The following is a 25,779-nucleotide window of genomic DNA, read 5'->3' as shown; positions in this document are numbered from 1 at the left end:
ACTCCCCACCTATGCATTTGTTCGTCCACTAAAAACATTGAACAAAACTGAAAGTTCCATGACTGCCGCCATCTCAATAAATGTCTATTTAAAGGTATTGACATCTGTTGTCAAGTTAAGATGACAAATCAAATCTAACACAAAGACAAATTAAAATAAATTAAAAATGTGATGTAAACTGCAATAGAAAGGCACAGGAAGTGTTTACACCACTAACCTGCTGCTTAAACCTGACCAGCCTGTAATCTGTGAGCAAGGCTGCAGGAGGGCATATAAAAGCAATACTCTAAAAGGAATCTTAAAAAAAATTCATTCCCTCCTTCAGCATCTCCTTAACATCTTTGCTTTACTGCAACCTGTGAGCCTGTAACTGAGCCCCGTGTACTTCTGTATCAATCATTATAACAACTTTTGCTAGTTATTCTAGCACTACTGTGGATTTCAATTTCTATTTATTAACAAACATCAGTGAAAAATAAACCAGCACATTTACAATCGCAATTATAGAAAAAATAATATCTGATATTTCTCTGCACCTGATACTTAAACTCTTAGGGGTTTCATTTGAAAGGTTGGACTAGATGATCCCTGAGGTCCCTTCCAACCTAAGATTCTGTGATTTTAACACTGCCTTGCAAACATTGCTGCTGACAGACTACATTAGCAGAAAATATCAGACTCGACCTGGTGCCACTCAGCAGCAAAACTTTTATAACACCTTTCACAAAATAACCTGTATGCACATTTGAGCACCTGTAAATTCTGGTCCGAATTAAATCAAGTTGCACATTCTTATACCACAATCACAGTCCGATGAGACGAACCAAAACAGACTTTTGTCTGTAAATTAACAACAGACTTGTGAGTGAGTGCAGGACCATCAGCCAAAATCTGAAACTTGTTATTGCCCTATGTTAAACAAAAATAAAAGCAGAGCTGTTGACTGAGGTCAGTCTGCTGTTACAGCTAACTCGATCTAGTGGTGGGCTGCCACTGGGAGCAGCAGTCCCACTTTGCCTTCCCTTGCTGCAAGTTCCCACCTTCTTCTTTGCAGAAGCAGCAGTATCTATTCACCTAAACACTGAGACGCTTCAGGAGGCTAAGTCAGCAAAAAAAGTTTGGTTTTAGGGGGTTAGAGGGGAGGGGTAGGGGACTAGTAAGCTTTTTGTAGTGAAAGCCTGTCAGTTATACTCAAGAGGATGCACCAAGGTAGGAAAGCAGGAGAAATGGGGGTTCCCTTTTTTCAGTAGCTAGCCATACTGGCCACCTGCCAGTTCCCCACAGACCCACTCCAAGAACACAACTTTTTAAGAGGTATGCTGTACATTTTACCTTTTGGACTCAGTTGTCTTGGGTCCTTTATTCTCCAACCAAGTGGTAATTGTCCGTTGTTTACAAACTGAAAAACCACAGTTCACTACATTATTACCTGAAACATGATAAAACTGCAACATGATTGCATATGAATAAAATAACTTGTACTGGATAAAGATAAAAGCACCTCAATTATGTCCTCATTATCATTTCTTCTATAGAAAGCATCCAGGCACTAACACTATTAAACTACATGTGATGCAACATTTAATTTGTATCAGTCAGCATCTGTAGCTCCTGTAATTATCTTTAAAAATACCAGGCTTGGTGTGGGTTTTTTTTTCATCCAACATTTTTTTTAATATTGTTTAAAACATACAGTGAATGTCTAGATTAAAAAAAAAAAAACAACAAACAAAACCAAAACCAACTCAAACTTTTCAGCTCTCGTTATCACTTTTAACTACCACCACCCTGAGCGACTTTGCTGAACTTTGGAGTGAAGAGGCAACATGACATAGCTTAAAACAAACAAAAAAGTAACAACTAGGTGTCTCAGAAGACCCAGCTGAGAACCTTATTTGTATGTAACATACTGTGAAACATGAGGCTTAATATAAGGTTTGTATACATTAGAAGTAACAAGTGCTGAGAAAAGGACTTTTTCTTTTCCCCTCCATCCATAAACAATTTGTAAAGCTTATCAATATTTACTCCCCTAAAGAGCAACAAAGTGTGAAGGAGATGTATTTTTCAGATTTACTGCCAAAAACACAGCTCCAGTGAATGTCATCAGTCTCTGATGCTGCAGTTCAGATGATCTTCCAATTGAACAGCAGCACAGGAACTAATTAGGTAAAGATTTCGGGTGGGAATAGGGAGAAAAAACTCAAAGCAGTTATTTCACAACTGGAAAGTAACCTTCATTAGCGTAGGAAAGGGTTTTTAGTTTTGTTTTGTTGTTATTTAAAAGTAGTTCTGAAAATTTGGCAACTAGCTTCAGTTCCCTTACATTCCATTTGCCACTGATGACTGTGCAAGGTATTTACTCGCTGCTTTCAACTGGGTAAGTAAAATTTGTAGCTCCCCTGTTACAAGAGTAGTTTTGCAGAACTTAAAAACCAGTAGAGCAGATCTGGCTGTTCTGATGAATAGTAAGTATAGAAAGACTCAGTATTTTTCCACAAATGGAGGCTGTGTAGCAGAGGTAGCTTTGGCCACAGATGAGAGCCATTGTTTTACAAAAGCTTTCCCTAGAATTCGAGGCCTTGAACATTTTTCCACAGCTGGTTATCAATACCTTCATCAGAAGTACAAAATTTCTAGAATGAAATATTAATCTCCAGGAAACGTTAAAATTATTTTAAGTTCTTCTGAGTCAGCACAAACACTATCACGGAATTGCCACCGTGTGACTAGGTCACCAGGGAGTAATGCCGAGCTGTACAGAGATGACGCGCACAAGCACACCTGTGCCGTACTCAGCCATTTGACTTTTCAACAAATGCTCAGCTTCACCTTGCTCGGACAAAAATAAAAGCTTGAGGGATTTTATGAACTAAAAGATTTTTATTTCCAAAGAGTCACTAAAACTGAAGTATACCAGTCATTCTGTTTACCAAATTTCACCTTCTTATATTTCAGGTGTTAACCCAAATTGCCTGCAGGGAAGGGGAAAGAAGCAGCCAGAAAAAAAACTTGAAGAGACATGTTAAAACATGGGATGGGACCTCTTCAAAGGCAGCTGACTACCTCTTGAGGTATAAACTTGCATTGGGGAAGGAATACTTCTTCAATAGCAAAATAGTAGAAATGATAGCAGCAGCAAACAGAATGAAATAGCTTTGGCCTGAACTTTCGCATCTGACTAGCCATTTAAGCCCTATAACCAACATAACACACATCATTTTTCTTTAATACTACTAACATCTCTTTTTGCTACAGATAAAGTGATAAAAACCTACAAGGCAACAAAAAGACAACACGTGCTTACATTCAGTGTAAGCAATAAACCCAGACTTTGGTGTGATTTTTTATTGAAAGTTGCCTCTTAGTTGCTGATTACTGAGATTTAACTCATCAACTGAAGACCATCGCAAATCTGTGTTTTTCCCTTCCCTGCATTCCTTTTTGTTCCTGAAATAGGTACTTTATTGTGCATTATTTTGACAGCATTAGCTCCAAATAAAAATAACCTAAGGAGGCCCTGTAGGAACTTCTCCTGCGCAGCTCCGTCCGGGGGCAGGAGGGGCGGCCGGAGGAGCAGCAGCGCTGCAGCCACACGCCCACGGGGGTCCCCACCACCACCCTCGGCTCCCCCCCGCCGCCATAGCCGGGCACAGCACCCCGCTGAACCTCGCTTCTCTGGCAGCAAGTATTTCCCCTCTCACGCAGGACACACGCTGCCTTTAGCGGCTCGCACTCGCTCGGGTGGCTGCACGGCCACGGGAAAAGTTTGTAAGGAAGCAGGCGCGAAGCCAGGGCAGCCGCAGCCGCCTCCAAAGGCGAGCGAGCGCTGCCCCACTCCAGCGGGCTCGGTACAGGGACACGCCGGCCTCGGGAAGCCAAATCAGGGACATCGCGCCCGGCGCCCAAGGCCAGCTCCGGGGCGGCTCCGTGCACCGGCACAGCCGGCCTCTCGCCACCGACCGCCGCCCCCCGACCCCTCAGCGCCCCCCGCGAACAGAAGCCCAGCAGAGATGGAACAAGCAGCACAGAGAGACGCCGCAACCCGGCGGAGCCCCCAGGCCGCCCCCTCCCGCCAAGCCCCGGGCGCGGCCGCCCAGCAGCGACTCCGGCCCGGCTTAGGCCAGCCCGGCTTTGCAGGCAGAGCCGTCCCGTCCCCGAACCCCCCAGCCCGGGGAGGGTGCAGCACAAACCTTTGTTCCCCACGGCGGTAGCGGAGCTGCTGCTGCTGCTGCCGCCCCCGGGTCCCTCCAGGCGGGGACCGAGCGGCGGCCGCTCTCCCTGGGAGCCGCCGCCGGGGCTGTCGGTGCTCGGCCGGGCTCTCTTCCGAGGGGGATCCCGCCCGCAGCCCGCGCTCATCCTCGGCGGGCCCGCCTCCGCCCGCCCAGCCCGCCTCAGCCGCGCGGGCCCGCCAGCGGCCGCCGGGGCCAGGCGACAGCCGCCCCCCGGGGACGGCGCGACGATACGGCGGCGGTTTTACCCCTCCGCATCCTCCGGCCCGCAGCGCCGGGGCTCGTCCCGCCGGTCGCCCCCCTATGCGGGAGGCGCAGAAGGAGCGGCGGGGCCGGGGGCCGAGTCACGTTCGGTGAGGGGGAAACGGGGGCCGCCACCACCGGCAGCAAAATGGCGCCCCGCCCGCCTGACCCCGCTCACCATGGCGACTGCGCTCCTCCCCCGCCGGCAGCGGGCCGGAAAGCGGCGCTGAGCGCTTTACGGCGGCGCGCGGAGGTCGTGGTGGTGGCGGTGGTGGCGGCGGGTGGGGGGCCCGGCGGCACCATGGAGGGCGGTGGCAACTCCAAGGGCACCGGCCTCAGCGGCCTCTTCGGCGGCGGCGGCGGCGGCGTGGGGTACTCGCACGCCGACCTGGCCGGGGTGCCACGTGAGTACCGGCGCGCTGGGGCCACCGGCGAGGCCTGCGGCGGCGGCGCCGCCCTCGGAAATCAAACATGGCGCGGCCGGGGCAACGAGGGGGCACGAGAGGCAACGAGGGACTGCTGACGGGCCGTCTCGCCCGCGGGAAGCCGGGCTCCCTCCGGCTGCCCCTGCCAGTGGGGTGCGGAGGGGAGGGGGAGGCGGGTTCCGCTGCAGCCGGTCCCCGGGCGGGGGCAGCGTGTCGCGACAGGCGCTGGTCGCCGGCATGTCGTGCCCGTCCCACCCGCGCTTCCTGAGAAAAAGGGGGTGTCGGTCGGTGTCGTATTTTAATCAATAGTGCAGCTTAAAGGCAGAATTTTCACCGGTGCCACGGAGGAGGCCTGCCCCCCTCTAACTTACTGGATGTGGAACTGATACTAGGGAAATTGGTGTTAAAGTATTCTTTTTTTTCCTTTCAGTAACGGGAATGAGTCCTTTGTCCCCATATCTGAACTTGGACCCCCGCTATCTGGTACAGGTGAGAAGGCAGCTTGTTTTTTATTGTGTTGAAGTAGATTCTGTTGTTTGTACGGTCATACACGAAGACCCCAAAAATCCTGCACTGCTGTGCAGTGTGTGCAAAGGCTTGAACCGATGAGCAGTTGAAAGGAACGATTTCGTCAGTATTTGTTCGTAATAAAAGCTTGCAGTACCATGGCATGTAGGAGAAGAAAAACAGTTTCAAGACTTGTGTCAATATAAGCCTGCTGCTATTGAAGAGAGGAGGTCTCCCTCCCTGCAGGGAGGCATACAGCCCCAACACACCATACACAGGTTCTGGCATTTGTCACACCCACCGCTGAGCCCCTTCAATCAATAAGAGGAGCCAGAAACCCTCTACGCCTTAGATGGATTAGCTTTCTGTACTGTGATGAGTTCAGTCAGTTTACAGAGGTGTTCAGCCAAACCCCAGACGTGATACAGGCCTTCTCATAATATGTGCTGTCATCACAGCAGCAGCAAATTTCATACTGCTTTCTTTATGTCATCTCCCAGCTAAAGGGAGACCAGCATAAAGTAGAGCTTTCCATGTTATTCTACAGAATAATGTAGCTATTGTTCTTACACAGCCTAATATTAGCTAGCATAACACGATGGCCCTTAGGCCACCATAAGGAAAATATATCTATATATATAATGTTTTCCTTTCTCAGCAATATTAGCTATAGCTGGAAAGGTTTAAGTTAATCCAATAAGGATACATGTCTTAATTATTTTATTTAGCTAATATTTTCTATATATTTTTATATACATGGCTTATATTATCTGACAACATTAAATTTTGCAGAAGTAACACTGAAGGTCAACAGTATAAGCTGCTAATCTGTGTGCCTTTTGTTTCATGGTACGCTGGGTCACTGCTTCCTTTGTAAATGGAAATCTCTGAGTGCAGTTCTGGGGCCTGGTTTTTTATATTTCTCTTTCACTAGAAGCTGTTGTAGTCAAGATTACAATGTAACATTCCCATAATGGTAGAAAACAGGGGTATGCCTCTGAAGTGGATTCACTACATGATTGTCTTGCCTGCTGGTGCTGAGTGGTCAAAAAATTGCTAAGTGGTTATTTAGATCTCTTCCAAAAAGTTGTCTTGTTTAGTTAGTACAGTATATCTTGGAACATGTTAAAAATGGTATAACAGGTTTTGGAACAAAGGGTGTGTATACTAATAGTTAAAAAAAACAACCCTTGTTTTAAAAGAAAATAAAGTATTGGCATTAGGGTCATGAGTACCTTATAAAACAGTTCTAGAAATACCTGTTGACATAACACTAGAGGCTACAGTTTGTGTTGTAACACTTCACTGATCTTTGTTTAGCTCTAGCAAGTACATTGAAATAAAAGGGAATTCTATTTAAGTGTGAGAACAAATTTTTCACCTGAACAAGTTGCCCAGACAAGCTGCGGGGTCTCCATCCTTGGAGATGCGCAAAACCCAGGCGTGCCCTGAGCCACCAGCACTAGCTGACCCTGCTTTGAGCAAGGGGGTTGCACTAAGTCTCTGCCAGTCCCCTGCAACCTTAACCATTCTGTGATTCTAAAAATGCAAGGAAAAAATATGTAGCTAATGTATTTTAAAATACAAGAGCTTAAATTATTAGCCTTTAAAATTGGTTTGTCTGTGAATGCACGTGTGGAGGGGGGTGACGGTCTCCTGTATTTAAAGACCATCCATTTGCTTTCAGAGTGCAGAAGGAAAGTTAGCCTTATTGTCAAGAATCTTAGATTTTGATCGTGCCTTCCCCGTAATAACCAACAGTACTCTGACTTCAAAACCCACTTTGTTAGTCCAGTAAGGTAGCACAAACCAATGTGTTTTCTGCAATGATTTTGTTACCTTCGGCAGGTATACATTATAAAATAGCATGCCAGCCTTTGTCAGAAACCACGGGGATGGGCTTCCAAGGTTGTTGTCTCTATAGGAACATAGAGGTTACGTACAGACATTGATTGCTTCATCCTGACTTTTTGCACAACAGTGAAAATTGTTAGAAATTGCTAACTACACACTGAATTTCTCCAAATACCTGGTTACAGAGAAGATAGAAACCATGTTATAGGTTCAGCTTATTGATAAAGTATTCATAAGTTTAGAAGTTGTATATTCTTTCTGCATTGCCATCCATGTTTAGTGCCAAGTTTGGGCTAAGAAAACCCCTTAGAATGCAACTACTTGAGCCTGCAGTTGTGGTCATATATCAGTTAAATGGGGGCATGAATAAGACTATGACTGGAAAGCACAGAAGCATAAAAAGAAATCTTACTGCTTTAGCCACCTTATCACCATGTGTGCATCGTGTCAATGCCTTACATAGAAAAAGTGCTTTCCCACCTTTACACATCTGCTAGTTATCATCCCACTCCTCTCTCTTTTTAGACCAATCTGATTTACAAGAACACAAGGCTGTCCCTGTTGGAGAAAGATGCACAAGTGAAAAAACTACCAACCTCACATATTTAATGCCTGACTATCACTAGGTTCTGAACATATTCCTTGCTTTATTCATGTCTTCAAAACAGGTCACTTATTTCAGTGCAAGGAAATATTTCTTTTGGTATAAAGGCAGTTTTTCTTTAGTGTCAGAGTAGTGGGAAACCTTAATGCATTACTGCATCAGTATAGATTGCTCAGTGAGGAAACAGTGCTGCATAATAAGACAACAGGAAGGTTTTTAGAGGGCAGTGAGTCTCGTATTGCCTGCTGCAAGATATAATAAATATTTAAGCAAAGAGTCATTATAAAAAAAAACAACCCAAACCAACCAAGAACCTGCACAATATGAGTTCCTTAGCTGCCTGATATAATTTATAGAAAGCTAGGACAGCTAGGGAAAAATAAAAAAAAAGCTCTCAGTTTGCCTTTCTAAACTCTCTCTTCATTCTTGTTGAAGTATACTTGTTGTATATCCCACCTTTGTGCTAGCATAGACAGCAGTCTTCCAGAAACACTGGTTGTGTCTGCTTTTTCTTTAGGTCATTGTATGGATTAAAGAAAACAACTTAATATGGCCTATGTATTGAAGCAGGTACAATACATATACAATACATATACATATACAACATATACATATACAATACATATACAACACAAATACAAAGGAGTGTGTTTGTTTTGTTTTTCCCAGGATACAGATGAGTTTATCTTGCCCACAGGAGCCAACAAAACTCGAGGCAGATTTGAGCTGGCCTTTTTTACCATTGGAGGATGTTGTATGACAGGTAAGTGGTTGGGTTTTTTCACTTTTCCCAGCTGTCCAGGTGACATGTCTCTACTATAGTAATTGATGAGATTGTAAATATCTTGTTCTGCAATCTAGTCTTACATAAACAGCTATTTGACTTCAGTCTGTGCACTGAATTACTTCTAGTATTGTTCTTTTTGTTCCTTCTTAAAAGTAATAATGGGTATCATGCTAACTAGGGGCTGCGTTTGGTGCACTGAACGGTTTGCGACTTGGCTTGAAGGAGACACAGAATATGGCGTGGTCAAAACCTAGAAATGTACAGTAAGTGTTTAATCTCAAGAAAAGTACACCTTAGTGACAGAGTTGTTTCTTCCAGCTTGGACAACATTAGATCTGAATATAATGCAAAAATAATCAGGTTTTGGAGGACAAATGAGAGTCAGTGTTTGTCTTCATCGAGCTATGAAATGTTTTTAGTTTTAATTTAATGTTTTTAGTTATAATTTTCAGTTCAGTTTTTGTTTTTCATTTAGTGACAACTGTTATGTCCTCTTACTGTAAATATTTGAGAATAAATTACTACTGTGATATTTACTAGGTATCTACTTCAAAGTCAAAACAGTGGTTTTATATGTTGAAGTATTCCCAGAAGCAGCACAATATGGTTTGAACTGTTTTTGCCGTGACTTATCTGAGAGCGAGTTCTCTCTTCCTTCCCAAACTTACCAAAACCAGGAAGAGGTTAAAATGCAGAAGCTGGGTCTGCCTGAATTTGCATTAGGGATGACATAGGTGCGCGCTGCTGAGCGAGCGTTGCGTGGTGGAAGTTGTTCTAGATTACAGCATCCACAAACACCCATGGCATTCCCATGTTTTCACCTTACCTGATTGTTTCAAAGAACACACTGAAGATAGGAACACTGGTTTTTTTCCTCAATTACGGGTAGTTCAGACATAACTATAAGAAAACTTAAGTGCCTGTGAAGGAGGCTTAGGAAAGTACAGGAGTGAAATAACTGGAGGAAACCAGTTTCACTCTTCCAGAACACTTTGGGAAAAGGAAATTTTAGAAGAGGAATTTCATATTTCCTAATACAGTTTATACTGGCTCTGCTACTTTTAAAGTATTGTTTCTATATTAATCCCTTTCTTTACCATCCCTAGAATTAACGATAGAACCGAAGTATTCCCTGCTATAATTGTAACTCTTCCATAATGTTCTAGACGAACAGAAGTGTATTTTTTTTTATTCGGAATGGGCTGAGTCAGACAAAAGATGTTGTTAAACACAAACCTTGATGGGTCGAGCCCAGCAGGTGGCAGTCAGTGCACACACTGCTGGTAGACCTTGCCCTTCAAGGGGAAAGGCCTGTTGAAGGTCATCACGTTGAAACAGTGTATTAAGTTCCATGTGTTTCTGTTCAGATGCCAGGAAGAGACTTGCCTAGCTAGATTTCCCTCGTATTTATCCTTATTGTACACAAATACTACTTTTATTATTAAATTGAATGTTGCTGTTAATCCCGTCATCAAATATCTCAGTGTGTCCTGGTTATTAAATTATTTTCTAATTCAGAATTAATGTAATGTTAATAGAGTAGGGATGGGGCTTGTAATTAGGGGGAGATTATCAATACCCTAGCCTCTTGGATTTTTTCTCATGTTTCAAAATGAATTTTTCTATTATGTTGAGTTCATTACCTAACTGAATACTAACCACATTCAATAATGGCCCTGAGTCTCCTAATGAAATATTAAAAAAAAACACAGTAGCAGAAAATGAACTCAAATCAGAAGCAACATAATGCGTGACACTTTTGTTGCTTTAAATGACAAACTTAAGTTCCAGTGGTAGTCAGCTGTCCAGAGCAGTCCTGTGCCTGTGATAGTGTTACACTGCTGGGAGATGAACATCAGTCATTCCTTCTGGCTGCTGTTGTCACCGTTCTGGAGGCAGCTGGTGCCAAAAGGAAATGGCATTGTGCTTCCCTGAGAGTGCACTAAAGATTTGCCTTCCCTCTTTAGTGCTAGTCTGGAAGCATACACACAGAAATACTCAGGGTACTTTACCTTTTGCTGGGTGCTAAGTTTGGCAAATGGAATTGCAAGAGATTGCCTCTTTTCGTTCAGACTTGCTTTTAATACCCACCCCATTTGTTCAGACATCACCATGCTCCATGACACATGGTCTCTGTATTGCTTGTACCTTCCAGAAGAGCACCCTAGCTTTGTTGGAGCTCTTTTGCCCTGTTAAGTCAGCATAAGTGTATCAGTCATTCTCAGCAGCTATGTGCAGTCACCGTGTCAGGAACATTTATCAACTAAGGTTAGAAAGTCATTTGAAGGGAAGAGATTGGATTCTTGGTAAGGTGCATGTTTGACTTGAAAAGGAAGATTTTCTTAAGACTTGACAGGACTAAATATTTGCCTTCAGTATTGCACGCGTGCATTACTATTTGTAGTATGCGTGGCAGAGAAGGTTACACATTACCAAGCTGTCCTTTTCCTTACTGTTTTGTTTTGAAGAGCTTTTGGTTCATTATTCCAGTTTTATTAATCAAATGTATAGTGCAAATACATTATGCCTACGATCATAAACACTGCCTCAGTGTAAACAGCTGCAAGTTTTAATATGTTTTTAACTCCTTTATAGAATTCTAAATATGGTGACAAGGCAAGGAGCATTATGGGCTAACACTCTGGGATCTCTGGGTAAGTAAACTCATTATTTTCTAAGAGTAACAGTTAAAAATGTAACTGTTTGGGAAGGTGTGTCCTCTAAATTTTCATTATGAAATCCATCAGGAAAAACTGCAGGTTTTTTCTTTAGGACATGAGGGCATTTCAATAGACACTGAAAAGGAAATTAAAGGCTGAAATAGGATTTGAAGCATAAGTAGTCAAAGCCTGTAATTAAAATGCAAAATCTTTAGTATATTACAAACAAGAACTTTAGCCATGGAATAACTGAAAATTATAGGTAATGCTTACTTGTTAATAAGCTCCAGTTAATTCACAATTTATAATTGAATACTTCTGAAATAACTTTAATAACCTAAGAGACTCAGTGTCATGTGAGCAACCGCCTGATGTCTGTTTCCAGTTAAAGAGTCAACAAAATATTTATCTGTAGAAGAAATGTGATGGTGACTACAAAGATTTCTCCTTTTATGATGGTAGCTTAGCTAGAAGTATCACATATGATCCCACCCACTTTAAATCTAAACATTGCTTATAACTGATATGAGTTAGAAAAAAAAGAGAAAAGAAAATTATCAAAAGCCTGATGTATGAGAAAAACTTCTGTGAACTGGGGTTTGGAGGGGGAGGGGGCAGGAAATAAAATCACATCAGTTGTCTCAGAAAAACAACTCCAGATGATTTCATAAATGTCAGTGGAATAACTAATGCCCTAGAAGATACTAGCTCTTTGGCTTCTCCCCAGCCTACCAATCTTGAGAGCGAAGGGTGCTCAGTTACTTTTAAAGGAGAAATCCAAAACTGATGAAATTATTTTGAGGAAGATTAACAATGGAACTCATTGCCCCACAAAGTGGTAACAGAAGATACATTTGCAATATTTAAACCAGAGATATTGTCATGTTATAACCCAGTCTATGTGGTTTTGAATTTTGAAAAATAAATCAAAGCATAGGCTAAGTTGCATTTATTACATTTTGTTTCAGTCTTGTTTTTGAAGACTCAGATTAACTTGCCATTTAACTCAGACATCAGTTTTTGAGGCATAATATAGAGGCCATGGTTAGAGGTGGGATCCTGAACTACAGTGGGAATGGCACTTTTCAGAAGAGATGAATATTGCCTAGGGAGTTGCATGGTGGGATATATTTTAATTTTATTTTCTATTCCAAATCTAATCAAAACATGTCTGAAAACAGAGATACAGGCACATTACAGTTCAAGGTTCCAGGCTAAGTGACACATTAACAGGTTTTTTTCAGCTGTGTTTGAAGAAAGATTACTCAAGAAAATGTTTGTGCATTCCAGTAACAAATTGTTACTTTTCTTATAAAATATGGCTTCCCAAGTCAGAGTTAAGCAGAACTTGGTATTTTGGGATTTGGTATAGCTCTGCCTTGTCCTAGCTACCAGAGAAGTTCCTTTCAAGGAGCTGACGTATTTTTGCATCTTACTTCACTTTTGCAGCATTTCTCTACCTCGAAGATTCCTTTTGTCACTACTGAATTTTTGACATTCTGTTCCTGAGCAGAGGTAGCAACATCTGTATTAAACTATTTTTAAAAATGTTGAATTCAGCTCTTCCTTCCCTACATTGATACTACATGCTACTAAGACAAGGTAGAATACCACTGCCAAACGTTTGCTGAATGGAGAGAGATGCTACTGTTCAACTCACCGACATTAATGTCGTTGCTTATGAAGGATTTACATGCTTTTTAGCAGAAGTAAAGATTTCAAATTCTTGGAGACAAGGGATGAATTAAAGTGGCACGCTGTCTTTATCACTTTAAAATAATGACATGCTCTACTGTTCTTTGTCAGCATTAAATATAATTATATCATGAGGGGTGAGGATGGGAGTGCCTTCTCCCCTCATCAAAATCCATAGATTATATATGCATCCGTACAAAAAAGCCCATGCATTTCTTTTTCTAATCCTTTCCAGGACAGTCCCCAAAGTTGTCCCAAAGCAAAGGGCCCTCTGGGGACAAAGTTTCCATAGGCAGGCAGAGGTGAAGCAGCTGTAAATGTCAAATCCCAAGCAACCTAATAGTCATTTATAAGGGAAATGTAGCCCATTGTACTCCAGCCCTTGATAACATGATCTGAATGCTGCACTTAACTTGCATTTGATCTCAGTCACATGCAGGCAACAATTTTCTCTGCTACCTAGAAAGTGTTTAGTTTCATAGCATCCACAGAAGCCAATATAAGCCTGCCAGTACAAAATTAAACCCTCAGAAGTTTTTTAAACAAATTTGGACTAGCAAAATGGGCTTAAACTTCAGTCGGTGCTTTATACCACACATTTATCTTGTCTTGAGTTAGTACTAGATGTCATAAAGAATGCTATTTTATTAACAAACTACAGCTAGTGCAAGAAAAAATATCTGTAAAATGGAAATAAGTCTGGAAAAAACAACTAAGGCAGGATTTGGCAGAGGATTCCCCCCCTTTAAATAAACAGAAAATCTGTGTTTCAGAAGCATAGTCTAAATAGTTACATGAGCCTGGATTCTAAGCCTCGTGTCTCAGAGAATGGGGGTTTTAACTTTAATCTTTGATGTGTTTTTTTTCCCAGCTTTGCTTTACAGTGCGTTTGGAGTCATCATTGAAAAAACACGAGGCGCAGAAGATGACCTGAACACCATAGCTGCTGGAACCTTGACAGGAATGCTATACAAAAGCACTGGTAGAGTAGCAAAACATTTCTAGTTTTCCTCTTGTGCTTTATCCGAGTTATTAGGATTCTCATTACTTTTACTAAATAACTGTCCTGCTCTGAAAATTGGCGGTATAAAAATGGTACACTAGGAACACAGAACTAGATTGTAGGGGTTTTTTTGCAGCTCCAGGTACTATCACATGAATCACTTGTAATAATTTTCATCCTGATGCGGTCAAGCTGTGTTCTGTGTATTCCTCTCCCCACCCACTCCGTTTCACTTTGGAAGGAGTTCCCATCTGCCTGCATCCACTCATGGACTTGAGAAATTATTGGGTTTATTCCTGCTATAAGTGAAAAACATGGCTGAGAATGAGCTGGGTATATATTTTGTACAATCTAACTATAAATCTCAGTAAACATTTGAGTGCTTATTCAGTGCATAACAGGCATAATTGGGCTCTCATGATTATTGTTAGTCCTGTGCAAGTTGGAAAGAATCCAATTCAACTGGAATTTTTTTTTAAGTGCAAGTTTTCCATAAGCAGTCTTAGCTGTGTGAAAAAACAATGTGTGGGTTAGGGGATATTGAACTATTAGGTCTCAGTTATCTGCTAGGTGTGATGCGTTTAAGTGTCTTTTTTCAGCTAATTGAAAATTTTTTAGTGCCAAAAAGGAAAAAGCTTGAATTGTTGCTTAACATCAGAAGTAGACAGCATCAATAACTAGAAATATTAAAATGAGATTACCTTCTCTAAGCGTAAATGAAAGTGATATTCATCCAGTAAATCTTAAGTACAGCACAAGGCAAAATTACTTTCCAAATAAGGGTTAATAAAAAATTCCAGAAAGTGAAAACCAGGAATTCAAATTTAACATGGATTTTTTTTCTTAAGACAAAAGATTTTGGTAAACCAGTTTTACAAATTCACATCATTAAAGTATGCAGAAACTAATGTCTTTATAAAGTTATTACTTAGCTGTTTGTGAAACTGTTGTCTTGTGGTAGGACTCTAGTCTTTGCACAGTGGTCAAAGCCAACAAACACTGTTATTTGAGAACAGCATGGATTTAAGGTTAGTTTGCTGATGCATGCTGAATTGTTTGCAGAAGAGAGGGTCTGAGCTCCATCAGCAAAATGCCTATTAACACATATTCCAAGCACAACAATTGGAGGGATTATCTTTTTTAGAGGACTACTGGGTACCACAGATTGACATTACCACGGGAAAAGAAAAATACAAGTTTTAGTACCTCAATAAAGGTTTGGCTAAATGATTCACCTGTGTTTTACTGAGGAGATACTTCTAGAATCAATCTATGTACTTTTGCATATCTAACTGAGCCTCAGCACCTCAAGTGTTCCTGAAGGCCAGCAAAACAGTTTGAGAAGTCTTATTTTCCTGTTGGCCTAGACTAATTGAAACCAGAAGCAATCTGCTTGAGCAGCTTTTGTAAAGACTAGCTTGTGCACTTAACCTTGCAAGCACATAGCTCTCTTGTAATCAACTACTTATTTGGGGAGTGATATGCCAGATTGCCAACAGCAGCTGGATAGGATAGCAGTATAGAATTCTAACATTTTCTGTAGGAAGTTATCATTAAGAATGAGAATTGCCATCTTACACTCCAGGAGAAGCTTCCCCCTTACCTTTCAGTAGCACAGAGCTGGCATTACCTGCAGTCTTTCTTTGGCACAGTGCAACCATGGATAACTACTCCAGTCACATGCAGAGTCATCTCACACTACAGAATTTTCTTACCAGAGCACAGTGGGACTTTTATTACAGTATTGTGTTTCAATTATGTTGTACATATGAACTGTAGTGCACAGAAACCTGAGAAATAAATTTTTCACCATATACAGGAAATTTGAGTGGCACAGTAGACTTTAGAGGGCAAGGATTAGTTCTGGAAGTGAAAAAGATGATATTCACATCTGTTTGAAGAATTAATTTCAATCTTATTTTCCTTTTTTTCTTTCATGCTCAGTCCCCTCTTGCTGCCTCTCCCGTGCTTCCTTTCCTGTCACTTTATACCAAAATGCCCTTCCTAAATCTGTATAGTAAAGCTTCCCTCCAAGTTATGCCTTTACCCAGCATAACATATATTTACCTAAACAAAATCTCAAACATTCAAACCATATGCAAATGATCAGTCCACATCTGAGACGTACATCAAGATTGTAATCCTTCCCTGTGTCACATGGAATGCCGTGTTGTGTTGGCATTAAAAAAAAAAAAGGAAAGTTTGAAAGCCATCAGGGACATTTCTGTTTTAAATCCCCGTATATTAGTGTCAGCTGGAAAATCCCAGAAACACGCCATTTCAAATCAAGGCTGTTCTGTAATCCACAAAGGGTGGATACAGAGCTGGAGGCAGTGCTGTTCTAACGCTCAGATTTCCCACTTCCATCACTCCTGATTTGTAAAGATATAAGGAACATATTTAAGAAGAAACTGTATAAAGTATGGCAGGCTTTTTTATTAAAACTCTGGTTCATGTTTAAACCTAGCACTGATGGAGGAATCACATCAGCAACCCTGCTGCACTGAAAAATACCCTTGGGTACACTGCAAAGCCTAGACTGAATTTCCCAAACAAATGATTAAGCCTTTGCTGAGGGGCATGAGTGGACAGGAAAAAAAAAAGTAGTGGGAAGGCTTTTTGAAGGTGAGATGTGTTGCCCCAAACTGGTCCCAGTTTTCACAATTTGTCCTTGTAGAGGTGTTAATCATTACCAAAATGCCAGCAGTCAAACAAAAAAGGCTTCCCAAGATATGCACATTCTAAAGCCGTTGGATGGGGAGCTGTTTTGTGAAAGGCTATTTAACACACAGCTTGTGCGTGAGATTAAAAAGTCTGCAAGTGAAGACTGGAGGTTCAGCCCTCCACTCTTCACTGGAAGTATGTGCTAATCACTGAAAGTTCCCCGTTGCAAGTGACTAAAGCAGTTAAGTCCCCAGGACTTCTGAAAGTCCTCGGAGTGAGTCAGATACTGTTAACTTGACATTTTAAACCAAGTGTTAGCGGTAATCCATCTCAGCACGCTGTATGGCTTAGGTTAACAGATGCTGAACTGAGTGAAAGTAAAACTAATTTGAGGAACTTTGAACTAGTTGATCCCTTTGACCAAAGTGATCTCTAGTTTTCATGTCTGTTCAAAATGAAATTTAATACCAAGATTACTTGCTAGATTTTAGCCCAAATGTAGCAATGTGAGTACAGTATTAACTTGCTACACTAGACCTGCAACTTCACGGAAGCTGTGTTTTGAGCTCACACTGAATGTTCTGGGTAGAAGTTGAGTGACAAATGAAAGAAAACCCTTTGTGTTCCTCTGCCAGTGGCATACATAATAGAAAAGTTATTGCAACTTTGTCATCCCTGTTTGAGTTTTGCTGAAAGGGAGTCTGATATCCTAAGTCCATGAGGATGGCTTTTCCATTTAATAAGATACAATTCTGTATACTTCCACTTCAAGCAAAGGCAGAAATTAAGATCTGTTATGCCAAAAGGGTTTTTTCCCCGATAAATGTTACTAAGCACAAATACTAACATACCTTAAACATTTAGCCCTCTTGCATGCATTTTCAACCTCTTTTCTAAATCAAGCCTCTTTAGTTTGTTTTTTCTTTATTGTATTAGTCTCTGAAAGTAACAAAAAAAAAATCAAAAAGACGATTGTCACTGTGCACTATGTCACTATTATTCCCTCCCACCATGAAAATGCACGTGGTTCCAAGTCATCATGCCACAGAGGTACAGCTGGCTGAGGATCTTAGACTGCTCCTCAAGCAGAGAGGATTGATCACTTAGGAAAAAAGATACTGAGCCAGGTGGGACTTTGGTCTGACCCAGTGAGACAGCCATTAGTTTCTCATTGAAATCCCCGACAGAGACTTCAGTAAGCAAAAAAGTTAAATAACCTTTACCTGTTATCTGAGGGTGACACAGGTTTAGATGTTCTTTTTCTTAGATAATTTTTTTCCCTCTGGAGGTTAGGGAAAACAGGAACAAAAAATAAAGTAATGCTTTGGACAAGCTAAATTACTTTGGTTTTTGTACTTCTGTGCAGTAGAAACCCGACACTGATAAGAGCATCGCATGCCTTTTGCACAACAGATGTTACATAATGCGGTATGGAATGGTGTGCACTTGAAGGGGAGGGAATCGCACGCTTGCAGTAGCAGAAGGGAGTAGTTGTCATTTTGAGACCTCAGAACACAACTCTGAAAAGTCAATACGTTATGAGTTAAGAAGGGCTAAATGTTTTATTGCTAGCAGTAAAGTCTGGCCAGAGCCAGTGACATCCTGTTCAAAACAATCAGTTTTGTGACATTTGGTGGCTAGGAGTTCAGGGCAGTTTTGCTAGCTAACTACTTCTTGAGCCATAAAAGCCTCTTCCCTGTGGGCTCAATCTGTGTTTTTCTTTGGGCCAGACAGGGCTTTTTTTTTTTTTTTTTTTCTTGTTTCTGCTTGGTAGGGAGGGGGGAAAAAGAGCTTTTTGCAGACTGCTGCAGGTATGGCCCCGGGATATTCTAATTTTCTGCATTATTTGGAGAAAAGCAAGTAAAAGATTTACTTCTGAACTTAAAAGTTCAGAGCTGCCAGGGATTTTAGAAATCAAGAACCTCTGTTAAAACCTGCTTTTAACATAACAGGTCTATAGGACTATTAGTCAAATGGTGTTTAGTGAAAGGATTTTGTTTTGGATCTGAAATAAGAAAGAGATAAGGGCAAACTACAAGCAGGCGCCACAGGTAATAGCTTGTTGAGGCTTTCTTTGTTACTTGAGGGCTAATGTCTAAGAACACGCATGACCGCTGAAAGCAGTGCTGCCTTCTGCCCAGCTCTGCTAAGCAGAAACAATGAACCAGGTTCTCAGTGCTGCAGGGATTTGCAGGGTTCTTGCTGCCAATCACTGTAGCTGAAGGAGTCTCCCAGCAGTCAGGTGCTGCTGCTTTCACTCAGTAAGGAAAATAGGGAATTTTAATAATGTTTGCAAAGTAATTTCAACAGCTTTAATACTTCTAAACTTGTAAATTAAATTCTAAACTCTTACTGTTTCTTTAATTTAGCCTTCACACCACAGTAACTACGGGACATTTTCCCCGTTTCAAGCTTTGTTGTTTCTGTATTTTAACCACAATACAGACTTAGCTGCAGCAGTAAGGAAGTGGAAATGCTTTTCTGGAAAGTGTCTTGTTTCCAAAAAGAAGTTTATCAGTTTCCTCAGTAATTTCTATACCCACAGACTTTGCCCACACTTACATCATTTCATAAAACGACCCCCGTGGAGCAGCAGGAGGAAACCATTTGAATTTTCTATTGACATAGGACCACCCACAGATGTTCAAACAAATGCCTGCCCTGATGGTTCAGAGGGTCTGGTTAGCTACCACTGTGCTTGAATCTGGAGCAAAACTGAGGTTGCCTTTTACATTTGAAAGGTCAAGGCCTTTAAACCATTTGAAAATATTTTTGTTTCTGGAAGCCCTAACGGAATAGAAACTGGCTGCATTCTGAATATCTGAGAGAGAGAGAGATTGGGAAGCAGAAAATTAATTACAACATAACTATTACATTTCTTCTGTTTGGTGTAAATATGTGGGTGGGTTTTTAGGTAGGGTATTTCTAAGGTTTGCTGTTGGATGAGTCTTGCTTTAAACATCCCAGGAACTATCCCAGGATCATAGATTAACACATTCTGAAAATAGAGACAGGTCCTAAATGGAAGATTCTGCCCTCATCTTATGCAATACAGATAATGGTTTTACCTACTATATGAGTCAATTTTGTTATGAGGAGTAGATCATGCTATGAAGCAATGCAAAGCTGCGCTATTAGAATGCTGTGTGTCATTGCACAGTGTACTCTGAAACCTATTTTAAATGCATAAAGAGGGACAATACTCTGTGGTGAAAGGGTGCAGCAGCTAAAGCCTAACAGAGAACTAAATTCTTATTTAGAGAGCATCAGATATATCTTTGGAAACCCTATAGCAGCTTCTCAATTATTGTGTAAGTTGCTGATCTCAAAATACTTGCTTTCAGAAATGTCTGTCAGCTGGAACTTTAACTTATCTTATTCAGACATGCAAGGTTAGAGGCTTACAACCATGTTTCTAGCAGGGTTTGTCAAGGCAGACTGGGTATCAAAGGCTTGCAGAGAGTGATTGCAGAGGAGGGGTGGGAACATGTTCTATCATGCAAACACAGCTGGGGTGGGAGTGGAGAATTTTTTTTTTTTTAACAAGGTAATCTTCTCAGAGGGCTTAACATTTCCTGCCCAGCAACGGGGCTGCACTCTACAGTGCATTACTGTTTGATGTCTGCCACAGACCTGGAGGTATTTACTCAAATGCAAATCTAAGCAGTTGGGGAAAGGAAAGTGTTCTCCCCCTTTTTTTGTGATTACTGCAGATAGCTCAGAAACCAGATGCAACTGCTACAATACAAATTACTGGTAAAATTTTGTAGCAGAGGCATAGGGAACCTGGTAGGAAATATTTCTTAGGAATTTTCTTCTTGAATTTTTTTCTATCTCACTTAGTAATGCACCTTTATCAACTGCACAAGTTTAGTTCCTGTTTGTGAAACAGACTTCCACTGAAACATCTTCAGCCAAGCCTTTAAGTTGTCTGCAAGACCCACAGACTGCTTAAGGCCCAGCAGTTGTCTCTTTGTAAGTGGATTTATTCACAGCTGCCATCCTCACCTGGCTGACCTCAGCATGTGACAATATTAACAACATTTTTTTGTTATGAGCGGTACATCTTAGCAGCACTGTGTCCAAGCCTGCATGGATGCTAGGAAGTAGCTCAGCTATCCAAATTAAAGAAGATACCTTTCTTGTGCATTCCTAACTTCCAGAATTTGGAACCAGGCTTGATTAGCCTTCAACATACCTTTCATCCTAGGAAGACTAAGATTTTAAGGGGAAAGGAGAGGAATTGGGCCTGGGGGCTGGGGGAAGAGCCTACAGGAGCAGTCGTAGCTCTGTACCGCGCCGAGTTCTGTGAGGCTGTTCCATGTTTTGTGCATTTCCCTGAACACCAGCATGGTTAGGAGCCCTCTTTGGGAGTTTCTTCTGTAAGCAATTACTTCCTAATATAAGCAGCAGAAAAATGAAGCTCTGTAATGTTTTATTCGTTTTTCCCCAGAAGTAACGAGGAGTTAGTATTTTTACAGATTATCTCAAATATTTGTTTTGCACAAAGTGTTCTTTAAATTTCACCTGTGGCTGTTTGCCAGAAGCTGCTCGCACATGGTTAGTTCTGTGTACCCAGCTGCAACCCGTTCATGAGAAAAGCTTTTTGTGCAACAAATCCAGGGTGAATTATCAAAAGTAGAAGTCTACTTTAGCATTCCTAAATCCTGATTTAGGCATGTAGGCGCATAAACAGCATGGCTTTCCTATGCTGAGTTCAACAGTTAGTGTAGTGACCTCAGCTAGGCTTATATCATAGCTAGTCTGGCAATGAAATTTCTAGAAACTATGGCTAGACGAGACCTTTAGTACCAAGTCCAACCTCTGCAGCTTCTTGGTTTCATTACACGCCTGGGCAATGTGAGCAGGTTTAACAACGCCAATGAAATCCATTTAATCCTGCAGCACAGGTAATGCAGTCTCAGCCTAGCTGACACCAACAGCATCTTGCCCCACTACAAGCCTAAATGCGATTCTGTGAGGCAACTTCGTGACCCAGAATGGAAAAAATAAAATTAAAAAAAGTCACTAATTACCGAGATGCATTTCAAGTTTGAAGAACCTGAATTCCACTGTCAGTTTTACCAATAAAGCAGTAAGGTTTTATCTAGCTCTAAGTGAAAACTGGCCTTGTTCTATATACTGTACACATTATCTAAGTTGCTTCAGCTGGGATTGATAAATATTGCAGAACCAAACTCAGGGAAGTTTTCCTAGTATTGAGGGTCGTACACTCAGGTGTTCCTATGCATTTATAGTGCATTCTGGGAGCTGTACCAAGGCTCTGCTACTAATAGAAACATTCTGCTCTTTAGTAAAATCAGAAGCCTCTACTTCTGCCCCTGTACACCACAACCCTCACATGGGTGGAATGGAGTTGTGATGCTGTCCGACTCCTAGCTCCCACCAGGCGTGCTGGCTCCTGGTATTAACCACACTTGCCCTGTATTTTTACATTCACAACTTGCAGAAACTTCAAGTCTTGAGCAAGCAGTAAAAATAACAATTTTTTAATAGTCTGTGTGACTCAATTTTTGCCATTGCAAGATGATAATTTTGCAGATTAATAATAGTAAGAATAGAAGGTTGTTCAGTGTATGCCCTAGTAAATTCTTGCCAGGTGATCCCTTTAATCTACTTTGATTTTTTTCAAAAGGCTTTAAAATTCCAAAGACACAAAAGCTGTGCTAAGTTCTGCGTGGTGGCCCTCATGAATCTGGCACCCAGGATCACATCCACCTCAGCTGCTGTTGTGTTCACTTATTTCCCTCCTGCCTTTTCTCCTCCCCCCAACCCCAGACCTAGTTACTGTAACTGATGAACATGATTATTATTCCTCATCTGAAATCCTAAATGGAGGAGTTCTTAAAGCAGGAAGAGATCATATCTGTCTGTAAACACCTGTGTTGAGGGCAGATGGAATAGGTAAAGTAGGACTATGGAAGAGCCAGCTTTGCTGCAAGTGCTCTGTAGGGGTTCACTTGAGCAGTAGTGCTAACGTAGTCTGAGAGGCAGTCACACCAGCAGAGTTAGTGTCAGGCTCAGGAGTGACCTGTTTTGAGCCTGGCAGCAGGTTTGAGGGGACAGTAGCGTTAGCACAGGTACCCTTTCTGGAAATTCATTCAAAAATAATAACTGTTTCATTAAGGTGCCTCTGGATCTGAACAGCCTCGTGGAGGTTGCAGTAGCAGACCATTTCCTTGATGTGACTTTAATGGGTTTTAATCTGTTTCTCTTTTTCAGGTGGATTGCGTGGGGTAGCACGAGGTGGTGTTGCAGGTCTGACGCTTACTGGCCTCTACGCACTCTACAACAACTGGGAGCACCTGAAGGGCTCCATGGCCCGGCAGTCCCTCTGAGCAGGGCAGCCAGCGCTGGGCAGAGGACACGCTTGCATAGTCACCAACCAAATCAGTTGCGGGATCTGTCTGGTGCCCTTTCCTATTTTATTTACAATTAGTGTGAAACCGAAGGAAGGTATGCTGGGAGGAACCTCCTGACACCGCGTAGCTGGACTGGCCCTTTCCTTCCTGCCAGCCAGTCGCTGGAGAGGCAGCAATATTTGCTGGACCTGCAAGCGAGCAGAGCGGCCGCCGAGATAGTCTCCCTGACACGCTCGCCACCTGCCCTGGGCCAGAGCTACGAGGCATGCTCAAGTCACATAGCTGTACCTGCTGCGCTGCCAGGCTTGTTCGGTTGTGTAAACTACAATAGCGCTGCGTAATAAAGTGTGTCCATAGAGCTATTCGCTGCAGTCTTTCAACATGCACCACCCGGGCAGCTGGAGCCTTACGTAGCTACAGGGCAAGGCTTATTATTCTGGCAGCGCAGGGTAAGCTGTAAAAAGGGACATAATTAATAAAAAGGGCGGTACTTACGCAATACTGTTACTGTGCTTTGCTGTTCTTACTACCGATAAGACAAAAATGTGCTGCATCCAGTGACTTGTATTTACAGTTTCGTTTTGAAGGACCGATGTGATAAAATCCTGGGGGAGTTAGTGGGTGAGGGGAAGTGAGCTAACAGAGTGGTTGTCTCCTGATGCGAGGTGATGGTGAGGCGTACCAGGGCTTGACTCTGCTCCCTTATTTGCTCTAATAAATAAGGAACTGGTTGTTTCTGCATGCATTACAGCTGCTGTTGCAGAGCAGCTGCCAGTGGATTATCAAAACACTTGGGTGCTCCAGCATCTCAGAACTCATTTAGCCAACAGGTAGAAATCAAGCAGTATTAACATTCCTCTCATTGCCTATTACAGGATTTTTAATTAGCAACAAGCTTTTTCCCTGCCACAAACGAGTGATATTTGTAAGTTATTGGCAGAATGAAGAGCTGTGACAAACCTACACCTTCTCTGGTGTTCAAATTAAACCACATACCAAGCATTGTTTGCAGATAAATTAAACAGTACATTGTGAATTAGTTCAGTAATTAGAGTCATTGTACAGCACTCCTTCAGTTTTTAAACAGAGTCCGTAAACAAACAGGTCTGAGACAGCATGAAGGCAGGGCAAGGGAAAAACAAGAAGCTTATTTCTCAGTAGACAACTTAATGCGAAACAGTTTACTTGACGTCTCCCTACTGAAACAGCTCTTGATAACTATGTTGCACTCAAGAAAATAAAAACAAACAAAAAAAAGGCAGCAGAGGGAAGGTGGTAGCCCTTACCTTCCTCCAAGAAGAAAGTCAGCTTTGTTGGGAAGCCTCTTTAGGAGGAGATGACCTCAGACTGGCTTTTTATAGAGCAAGCGCTTTAGCTAACGAGCCTTCACAGTTGAACTCAATTAGCTTTGCCTGGGTACCAGGTCAAAGCGGATGCTTTAGCCAGCACTTGACTCGATGTAGCATAAAAAAGAAAATGAGCCTTTTCTCACCCGCTTTATAAATGCTGTTTCTTGTTAAACCTTAAGTTCCGCTGTCCTTCAGTGGGCTGTGTGTTACTGTTGTGTCAGAGCTGGACCTTCTAGCACATGATTTTGATCCACCAAAGACACTGTCCTACTCACAGGCTGCAGAAAGGTGACATAGGCACCAGCTGTGCAGTGCCGTTGGGTGGGACATCAGGAAAATGCCTGCACTTTCTTCCTGAGCTGCGTTTTCTCTCCCTGTTGGCATGGGTGACTTCCTCCCCACCCATGTTTCTCGGTCACTGTTAGTAGGACTTGCATTCCTACATGCTTGGCAACGTTGGATGAAGGCTTGATAGCCAGTGTGGGGGCTGGTGGTGGGGGAGGGTTGCTTTTGAAGTGTCAGGAACTTTGCCATATGTCTTTTAGTTTTGCTAGAGACTTTTTTGTGACTGCAGTGTGACCTGGGAGCTCTCTGCCCCTAATCAAAGCGGGAAAGCTGTGAAGAAATGTCAAATGTCTTTCCTCCTTTAGGTGCACTAGAGGTATGCAGGAATGAGCTTTTCTAAGTTCAAAGTTGCCACAACCTTAAGGCTAGGCTGACTCTTGAGACAACTTAGCGTGTTATCTGGTCTGCAGTAACCCCGAATTTCCTGCAGTTGCTTGCCTTGGGCAAAGCTGAGTGCGTTTTTCTGAAATAGCTGTGTTTCTAGGGCTATTAAAAGCTTTGGTTCATAACCCGTTTGTATATGGTGTGATCCATAGCTTGGGCTATGAAATGCAGCCAGCACAGAGGCAGCAGTGAGGGAGGGAGGTTTTAAGTACAGAATACAGAGAAGGTCTCATTATGTTCCGTATCAAGACTTACTGTGCTCACAATTTAATGGCGAACAATCGTATAAAGCTGCTGCTTCAAGCTGTGACCAAAAGCATAACTGAGTTTAGTAGGAATAAAAGGAAGTAAAAGCATGTTGCAAACCGGATTTGGCGGCCACTTGCAGTCCTCCCATGTAGCATTACATAAACGTAAGCAGGGGAGACCTTGGCCATCTTGCAGGGCAGCGTTTTGGCCTCTTGCCGTGCCAGCCACGGCATCCAGTTTTGCTGCTAGATCTGAGACAGCTTTCCAAGCTGCGGCAGCAGGTGAGGGAGTCTTGAGCTACCAGGTGCAATGAAAGCTTTTTGAATCTTGTAAAGTTGCTTTTGAGTAGTCTTTGGAACAGAGAGAGGCAATTTCACCATGGCCTGTCAGCAGGT

General features: G+C 42.2%; 2 protein-coding genes and 1 non-coding gene across 4 annotated transcripts in view; 2 read left to right on the top strand and 1 right to left on the bottom strand.

The window, feature by feature from the left end:
- Positions 1-4,359, bottom strand: part of PARG (poly(ADP-ribose) glycohydrolase) — a 70,948-nt gene extending 66,589 nt beyond the window's left edge. The window contains exons 1-2 of the mRNA XM_064464834.1: positions 4,194-4,359; positions 1,333-1,399 (exon numbers count right to left, since the gene is read on the bottom strand). Coding sequence (XP_064320904.1) covers positions 1,333-1,399; positions 4,194-4,359 — 233 coding nt within the window. The remainder of the gene's footprint in view (positions 1-1,332; positions 1,400-4,193) is intronic.
- Positions 4,360-4,480: 121 nt separating this feature from the next.
- TIMM23 (translocase of inner mitochondrial membrane 23) lies at positions 4,481-23,556 on the top strand. 2 transcript variants are annotated; one of them, XM_064464842.1, is made up of 7 exons: positions 4,481-4,585; positions 5,331-5,389; positions 8,535-8,628; positions 8,831-8,915; positions 11,248-11,306; positions 13,879-13,989; positions 22,918-23,556. In XM_064464842.1, exons 2-7 carry the CDS (start codon positions 5,339-5,341, stop codon positions 23,031-23,033), a joined length of 516 nt encoding a protein of 171 aa, XP_064320912.1. In that variant the 5' UTR covers positions 4,481-4,585; positions 5,331-5,338; the 3' UTR covers positions 23,034-23,556. The 2 variants fall into 2 exon arrangements, with proteins under 2 accessions (XP_064320912.1, XP_064320911.1); XM_064464841.1 differs by lacking the exon at positions 4,481-4,585 and adding an exon at positions 4,719-4,879.
- Positions 10,439-10,641, top strand: LOC135315640 (small nucleolar RNA SNORA74). Its single transcript, XR_010375126.1, has one exon. It is a non-coding gene; the product is annotated as a small nucleolar RNA SNORA74 (small nucleolar RNA).
- Positions 23,557-25,779: the final 2,223 nt, after the last annotated feature.

Source organism: Phalacrocorax carbo, chromosome 13 (assembly GCF_963921805.1).
Source record: "Phalacrocorax carbo chromosome 13, bPhaCar2.1, whole genome shotgun sequence".
In the NCBI taxonomy this organism is placed as follows: domain Eukaryota; kingdom Metazoa; phylum Chordata; class Aves; order Suliformes; family Phalacrocoracidae; genus Phalacrocorax; species Phalacrocorax carbo.
The sequence above is the reverse complement of the archived record's forward strand: the minus strand, read 5'-3'. Positions and strand labels throughout refer to the sequence as shown.